The sequence below is a fragment of the Scyliorhinus canicula genome, chromosome 12 (assembly GCF_902713615.1).
Source record: "Scyliorhinus canicula chromosome 12, sScyCan1.1, whole genome shotgun sequence".
Taxonomy (NCBI): domain Eukaryota; kingdom Metazoa; phylum Chordata; class Chondrichthyes; order Carcharhiniformes; family Scyliorhinidae; genus Scyliorhinus; species Scyliorhinus canicula.
In genome coordinates this window covers 100,731,574-100,740,346 of record NC_052157.1, presented here as the reverse complement: position 1 = coordinate 100,740,346, position 8,773 = coordinate 100,731,574, and the positions used below count along the sequence as shown (strand labels likewise).

Genomic DNA, 8,773 nt, shown 5'->3' with positions numbered 1-8,773 from the left:
TCTGTGATTTTACAAGCGCAATGTGCATGGAGATTTCTAAGGGAATAAAGTGTTCTTCTATTCTCCCCCTCAACTTCTCAGCATGGATTTTATCCCTGTTGATAGATTAAACTCCACCATGTACGGAGGTAAAGTGTGGTGACTGCTCCAGATACAGTCCATGCCTTTCTTGGTTTGGGGACGTTGCGATATGGCACAAGAGTGTGACGGTCACCACCCTCTCTCACTTGCCAGCCAATTTTTCATGAATGTGGATAAAGGACACCTAATATAACTGTATTGTGCAGAATTATGTTGCGGTCTAAAAACAAAAAAGAGCTGGACCACATATTGCATTTCCAAAATCTGACCTCTACATGAAGATCATGGTATACTCAAAAGATTTCAGTGCAATGTTTCCATAACAGTGTGTTGATACTCAATTCATCATTTTGTGCAATTGCAGGTAACAAACTAAACAAAGCAGAATTAGACTTAACTTTGTATTTCTAAATTTGAAGATTACAACAGAACCAAAACTGAAAAACACTTGTAAAAACCCATGTGCATAGTACATGGACTGAATATGTACAGACATTATATACAGAGAATCACAGACATATTGATGCAGCAATACCTATGGCTCGGAATTCAAAGAGCAGTAACTATCTTCCTTCCCAAAAAGCAATCTGATGCAGTTATAACTTCTGCTTTGTTCAAACGGAGGATAGCGAAACACGTGGAAAGCAGTAGTACAAGTGAGGGAGATCAGAGCCTGTCGGCTTCTCTCTTGAGCTTTGGACCTTGGAATTTATCCCAGTGGGGGAAAAAACATTTTCTAAGGACAAGTCCAATTATTTCAAATGTTACTTTTAGCTTTGAGTTTGTTCCCTTCTCAATTTTTGATCTTTCTACGCCGAGCACTACCTGCAGCCAAAGCTCACTTAGACTTTATCTTTCTTTCAAAGTAGGATGAAAGACCGATGTGATCTGGAACAAGTCCTTCCCTCCCAAGTTGCGGTAACACACTTGTCAAAAACACTGCTGCAGCAACTGAAACAAGTAGTCAGTCATTCAGCACACTTGTGCCCTCCCTCTGGGTTGCAGGAATTCAGTACCACCGGATAAGGTTAATTAAGTCATGTCCTACACTGACAGCAGTGTCAACATTAAGCATTTCAATCACAGATTTAAGACAATGGTACCGTCAAAGATTTGGAAAGCCCGGAAATATGTCAGGCGCCTGAATCAGGGGTTTAGTGCAAAGGTTTCTGACTACATTTATAATTCAATCACTGCAGTCGTTGCAGGAGTTGAGGTTTGCTCGACTGTTTCGGTCTGTAATGATCCAGTGACAGCAATTACAAGTGTTTTCTGTTTAACCACCATTATCCACCAGCATGTTCTTCTAGGCAATCTAGTTACCCATTTTACCCCCAAATTCAGGGCAGCTGTATTGAACTGACAGACCAACAAACAGAAACTGATATTAAGCAGAAATTGTTGATTATCGATAACAAACACCTGGTCACAAGATACCAGTTTACACGGGGGGCATTAGAGATAGGGTAGATTGTGCCAATGAGTGAAGCAGAAGGTCTATCTAGTGAGCAACCAACAGGACACATTCTGATGCTGATCTCCAGGTGCTACAAAGGTTGATTACTCCAGACCCATGGAAGAGCATGTTGAACACTGGCATATTATATACTAAGTTACCAATTATCCTTGATGTAGGAAAGCATTTAAATAGTTTCGAGACAAGTTTGGAAGAGCTCACAGCCAGTTGAAACCATAATTATAGCATCAAGAATATAAATATAGAGCACAAAGATCTTCAAGTAGTTTCTATTCATTTTAGAATCTTAAAAAAAATATGACTGTATGGCTACATACCCAGGCTGTGGAGAGATTTAAACACGCAGGCTGAGGGAGAGATTTAAACACCCAGGTCGTGGGGGAGATTTAAACACCCAGGCTGAGGGAGAGATTTAAACACCCAGGTCGAGGGAGAGATTTAAACACCCAGGTCGAGGGAGAGATTTAAACACTCAGGCTGTGGGAGAGATTTAAACACCCAGGTCGTCCGGGAGATTTAAACACCCAGGTCGTCCGGGAGATTTAAACACCCAGGTCGTCCGGGAGATTTAAACACCCAGGTCGTCCGGGAGATTTAAACACCCAGGTCGTCCGGGAGATTTAAACACCCAGGTCGTCCGGGAGATTTAAACACCCAGGTCGTCCGGGAGATTTAAACACCCAGGTCGTCCGGGAGATTTAAACACCCAGGTCGTCCGGGAGATTTAAACACCCAGGTCGTCCGGGAGATTTAAACACCCAGGTCGTACGGGAGATTTAAACACCCAGGTCGTCCGGGAGATTTAAACACCCAGGGCGTGGGGGAGATTTAAACACCCAGGCCATGGGGGAGATTTAAACACCCAGGGCGTGGGGGAGATTTAAACACCCAGGCTGTGGGAGAGATTTAAACACCCAGGTCGTCGGGGAAATTTAAACACCCAGGCTGTAGGAGAGATTTAAATACTCAGGTCGTCGGGGAGATTTAAACACAGGCTTTGGGGGAGAAAACTTTTCAAATAAAATACATCAAATAAAAGCTGACCAGGTGAAGTTTTAAAAGAATATCAAGAGTATGGCACAACCCACCAGTCCCATTTAAAATTCTGAACTGGCCATTACTGTTAAATTCTGGTCCAGTTCAGTTCTACAATTTCAGCAGTGTCGGCTTCACACACCAAGGATTTCCTCTTTTATCTTCTCCTTGGATGGCATATTTTATTCTGCAGAGAAATGTCAACAAGGAGCTTCTGGCCTGGTGAAGGAATCATCACACGTCCAGGATATTTAAGGGGACGGATCACATAGAGATCTCTTGCACTGTCTATTTTGCTGATTTCAGATGTAGTCCACAAGATAATTAAAGATTCACTGCTCTCTTCTGCCCACTGCTCTGCAGGCTTTTCACAGCATGAAGCTTCTGTAGTGACACTGAAACCCATTATCAACACACACTAACAGTGGTTCAACTCAATGAAATCCAAATAGATTGCCCACAAATAAATTTTAGAAAACAGCTTTGGATCAGAAAGAGTCCATTGTACAGAGGTCAAGGTAGCCACTGTACATTCTTATTTAAAGAAGTGTAAATACAGTGACAGCCATGCTGATAAACTGTGATGATTCTGCAACTGGTCTGTTTCTCAGTACAGTGGGTTAATAGGCACTGTAATGGCTGCCATTCAGATTTGAAAGAGCTCTGTTCTGGAAACACGTTACATGCTCCAGCAGGCACCTGGTGCAGTAAACCAGTTTTGTCAAAATTGCACTCTGCATTGTTTATAAATTCAGTCATTTTCTTGTATAGAAATGAGATTCTCTCTTCTTAGTCAACTTACATTCCCTTTCGCACAGTCTGGTTTAAAAACGGACATTCTTCCAGTAGCATTTGGGACAAAAGACATTGGCCAGATAGCACGTGCATTCCAAATCATTCATCCGTGACTGCGTGTTTTAGACAAATCTATGGTTTGATAAAAACAAGATAGATTTTTGTAATTAGTTTCAAGGTTTGTAGCAAATTGGGGCTGGATCACTACTGCAAATCGCTTGTTTGACAAGTTTTTTTTAAAAAAACACCCATTTTTCAGCTTGCAGAATTTCCAGGTATCATTCCAAGTATCAAAATTGTTCAAGGAGACCAAATAGTTGTCAGTCTTTAATGGCTGAATATAGAAAGGTGGAGATGTTTGTAACCACGTGAAGACCAATGTAAGGGATAGAATTTTCAAAGTCAAGTTACTTTATAGAGCCGCCAAAGAATGTAAAAAGCAATCGAGGGCAAAGTATAATTTTTCAAAATTACAGGACTGAACAGATTGAGCATTGCAATTAGTTGAATTCCTTGAATGTGTTTATCTGCATAGATCAAAAGTCACCTCCGACAGGACACACCAGCAGAGGTTTGTGGGATTCTTAAAACAGAGATTCAAGGAAGTGTGTCAGCTTGGTGCTCGTGGTCAATGGGGCAAGATATCCTCTTCATTCTTCGCTTTCGGTCACTACTGATAATAGCACTGTGATGTCATCGGGCTTGCCACCTGCAAAATAAATGTAATTATTGATAGTGTCAAGTGATCAGCCTGAAGATCATCAGGTGTTGCGGTGGAGTAACTCAGTTGATTAACACTTAATGGAACAATGGCAAACTAAATGAAATATTCCACAGCACAAAAACATCTGTGGGCATGATTTAATGGGACAGAAACAGAGCCCCATTTTTGGCGCGTTTAGCGGGGTGTTTCTAGGCGTGTGCAGCACTGAGAAAGACCCCACTTTCTTGCAGCACCTTACCATTTTTCTTTGGCCTCAAGTGGTGAAGACCTCGCCAATGCCGCACTTACATAATATCCTAAGGAAAATGACTCGAGGATCGGGACGGCATTTCTAAATGCCTCGTATGGGGTTCTCAGAGCCACACCTCTCTTGAGGGCAAGGCACCCCCTGGTACGGACAACCTGGTACCTTGGCACTACCAACCTGCCAGTGCCCTGGCCTGTGCTACCCGGGCACCCTGACAGTGCCAGAATATTGAGGTGTGAGCTTAGAGTCAAAGAGGTTTACAGCATGAAAACAGGCCCTTCAGCCCAACTTATCCACACTGCCCAGTTTTTACCACTAAGCTAGTCCCAATTGTCCGCATTTGACCCATATCCCTCTTACCCATATAAGTGTCAAAACGCTTTTTAAAAGGACAAACTGTACCTGCCTCTACTGCTGCCTCCGGTAGCAAGTTCCAGACAATCACCACCTTCTGTGTGAAAAACATTAACCCTCTGGACCCTTTTGTATCTCTCCCCCCCTCACCTTTAACCTATGCCCCCTTCTAGACTCCTGTCCCTTTGCGTAAAGATGTTGACTACCTTATCTATGCCACTCATTATTTTATAGACCTCTGTAAGTTCACCCCTAAGCCTCCTACGCTCCAGGGAGAAAAGTTCCAGGCTATCCAGCCGATCCTTATAACTCAAACCATCAAGTCGCGGTAGCCTCCTAGAAAATCTAAACAACAAACGTATACAGTGAGAGAACATGGAAAAAATCCAGTTTAAAATTATGCCCATAGAACCTTGCTGAGTAATCAATTTAAACAGGAGACACCCATCTCAAGCAACACAAGCTGGTTTGCAGAGTTTGGATTGCTGCCCTGTATGAATAATAGAACGGAGCTAAAATTTGCACTGCATAAACACGTGCGTGCAGTTTAGAAATGAGAGCATCAGTGGACAGCGATTTCAGTTCCCCGAGGTCAGACGAAATAGCACATCTACCGGGAGTGTCCATTTAAAAAAAATAACGGTGCAATCCATCTGAAAGGCAGAAGACCAGGCAACTGTCCAGGCGCAAAAGTTATAGAAGCAAAAATAAACAGAAAATAAAAGGAATGCATGTGGGGATAAACCAAATTTAAACAGGAGGATCCTTATAATTGTATGAAGATAGAAGCAGTTACAGCTCTTCTGCTTGGTTGGGGATCTAATTATATTTGACAGTGGCACAAACCATACCATGAATAACATTTTTAATTCAAGCTTATATAGGAGAGCGAGTGAACCGTGATGCAGGTGATTTCTCACTTGCAACCTTGACCTGTACAGGGTCAGAAACCCTGTGCAGTTCATCATGTATTTGAAAATAAGGAAAGGTAAAATTTTACCATCATGCAATCTCAGAGATCAAAAATAGTTTACCTTGGACATTCAGTCCATTTTCACAGGCATGCTGTGCAAAGGGAGACATGTAGTTTGGATCATATGCCAACTGTTGGGCCTGTTCAGTGATGCTTTTCACTGTATTTTTCATGCTCTGGTAACTTGAGTCCTGTAAAAAAAAAAGTTATCAGAAAGTTCAACAGAACTTCAGCTGCAGCACTGAAGTTGGAAGGCATCTGGCCAATGAGCGATTGTTTCCCTTTGGAAGTGTGTCTGAGACCCGAAAGCTGACCTGGCTCTTGTTCCTGCTCCCAAAACGAGTAAACACTTGAATGAATAAATTCCCTCTCCCTGTATTACCTCCACAAGACAGAGGGTGAAATAACAGTGAGACCTTTATAAAGACATTGTCCATTATAAATCTAGGGCTAGGAATTTAGAATAGAGAGGGAAGTTAACAAGAAATGCATGCAGACATAGTATTATTAATGTATTATGTGTCAGGGACCCAGGTTTGATTCCAACCTCGGATGGCTGTTGTGTGGAGTTTGTACTTTCTCCCTGTGTCTGCGTGGGTTTCCTCCGGTGTCCTCCCACAGTTTAAAGATGTGCAGGTTGTTGGCCCTGCTATTATTGCCCAAAAAGGTTAGGTGGAGTTACGGGGCTAGGAGCGGGGCATTGGGCCTTAGGTAGGGTGCTCTATCAGAACAAGAGCCGGTGCAGGCTCGATGGGCCAAATGGTTCCTTCTACACTGTCGGGATTCTATAAAGAGACTCTTTTTTTTTAAAGTTAAATGCGCACCAGATATCAGGATCACGAACAAACATTTCTCTCTCCTTAGCTCTACTGGGAAAACTTGCATCCATGTTCAAAAAACTGTTTCAAAACCAATTTAGATCTTCTGGACACCAAGATGGAAAAATGATAAATGCTTTAGGTTCCCAGATTGTATGTTGCAGAACAAATGAATTAACTGAAATTAATTTCAGTAACAGGAAGACAAGAGTACTGGGCTAATGGTAAGATTCTTGGTAGTGTGGATGAGCAGAGAGATCTCGATGTCCATGTCCATAGATCCCTGAAAGTTGCCACCCAGGTTGAGAGGTTTGTTAAGAAGGCGTACGGTGTGTTAGCTTTTATTGGTAGAGGAATTGAGTTTCGGAGCCATGAGGTCATGTTGCAGCTGTACAAAACTGCGGCCGCATTTGGAGTATTGCGTACAGTTCTGGTCGCCGCAATATAGGAAGGATGTGGAAGCATTGGAAAGGGTGCAGAGGAGATTTACCAGGATGTAGCCTGGTATGGAGGGAAGATCTTACGAGGAAAGGCTGAGGGACTTGAGGCTGTTTTCGTTAGCGAGAAGGTGGTTAAGAGGTGACGTAATTGAGGCATACAAGATGATCAGATAGGGTGGACATTGAGAGCCTTTTCCCTCGGATGGTGATGTCTAGCACGAGGGGACATAGCTTTAAATTGAGGGGAGATAGATATAGGACAGATGTTAGAGGTAGGTTCTTTACTCAGAGAGTAGTAAGGGTGTGGAATGCCCTGCCTGCAACAGTAGTGGACTCGCCAACACTAAACGCATTCAAATGGTCATTGGATAGGCATATGGACGATAAGGGAATAGTGTAGATGGGCTTTAGAGGGGTTTCACAGGTCGGCGCAACATCGAGGGCTGAAGGGCCTGTACTGCGCTGTAATGTTCTATGTTCTAATTTAAACCAAAATTCCATATAGAACATAGAACAGTACAGCACAGGACAGGCCCTTCGGCCCTCGATGTTGTGCCGAGCAATGATCACCCTACTCAAACCCACATAACCACCCTGTACCTGTAACCCAACAACCCCCCCCCCCCCTCTTAACCTTACTTTTTTTAGGACACTACGGGCAATTTAGCATAGCCAATCCACCTAACCCGCACATCTTTGGACTGTGGGAGGAAACCGGAGGACCCGGAGGAAACCCACGCACACACGGGGAGGACGTGCAGACTCCGCACAGACAGTGACCCAGCCGGGAATCGAACCTGGGACCCTGGAGCTGTGAAGCATTTATGCTAACCACCATGCTGCCCCATAAAACAAATGAAACCCATAAAACAAATGAAGAGCTGTTTGAAATTTCAAGAGCAAAAATAACTCTGTAATAGTGACATCAGAAAAGTCAGTGTCATTATTTCGACCATTGGATGAGAGCTGAAAAGCTGCAGAGGTCTCTGCTAGAGGGCGGCTGGATGATGGATGATGGACAGAGTGATTACAAAGGAGCTACAGTGGATGTGAAAGGATGTCGCAAGGCAGATGAGTATGACACACCATCGATTCTGCACCAGCCCTCTGAAAGAGCACCCACCCATGTCCTATTCCCATAACCCCACCTTTCCTGCACATCTTTGGACTGTGAGAGGAAATTAGAGCACCCGGAGGAAACGGCCAGACACAAAAAGAATGTGCAAACTCCACATGCAGAGTTCCTGGCGGTATGATGCAGCAGTGCTAATTACTCTGCCACTGTGCTGCAAATAAGATAGCGGAAAGGTTACTTTGGGGAGTGCAAGGAAGTAATGAAGTAGAAGGTGGCACAGCACAGGCATCAAGGTTTACAGATGCTACCCTCGAAACCTTACAACACCAGGTTAAAGTTCAACAGGTTTGTTTCACCTGAGGAAGGAGCAGTGCTCTGAAAGCTAGTATTTGAAACAAACCTGTTGGACTTTAACCTGGTGTTGAAGGACTTCTTACTGTGCTCACTCCAGTCCAACGCCGGCATCTCCACATCTCGAAACCTTGGTACAGTAAGGATGTTCTCTCATTTCGGGGGCAAGGAGATTTTTCTGACACCAAATGCACAGGTTGCTAATGAGGATGAGTTATGCTGTGCTGATGAGGAGAATGGCTTCTCAGCCACAGATAAAGCACAATTCAATTATCTGACAAGAAAGATAAATCCTCAAATACACAAGAACCTTAAACTGCTGAATTCATCCCAACCCCTCTGCAATTTGTATTAGTACAGCGCAGTTCAATTAATATCATTCATTGCACCAAACCAAGCCACC

At 43.4% G+C, this 8,773-nt stretch overlaps 1 protein-coding gene across 1 annotated transcript in view; it reads right to left on the bottom strand.

The window, feature by feature from the left end:
- Positions 1 to 468: 468 nt before the first annotated feature.
- The window catches only part of LOC119974570 (protein phosphatase PTC7 homolog), a 187,520-nt gene continuing 179,215 nt past the window's right edge, over positions 469 to 8,773 (bottom strand). Inside the window, exons 5-6 of the mRNA XM_038813585.1 lie at positions 5,748 to 5,877; positions 469 to 4,097 (exon numbers count right to left, since the gene is read on the bottom strand). Of these exons, the coding sequence (XP_038669513.1) occupies positions 4,039 to 4,097; positions 5,748 to 5,877 (189 nt within the window). The 3' untranslated portion in view covers positions 469 to 4,038. The remainder of the gene's footprint in view (positions 4,098 to 5,747; positions 5,878 to 8,773) is intronic.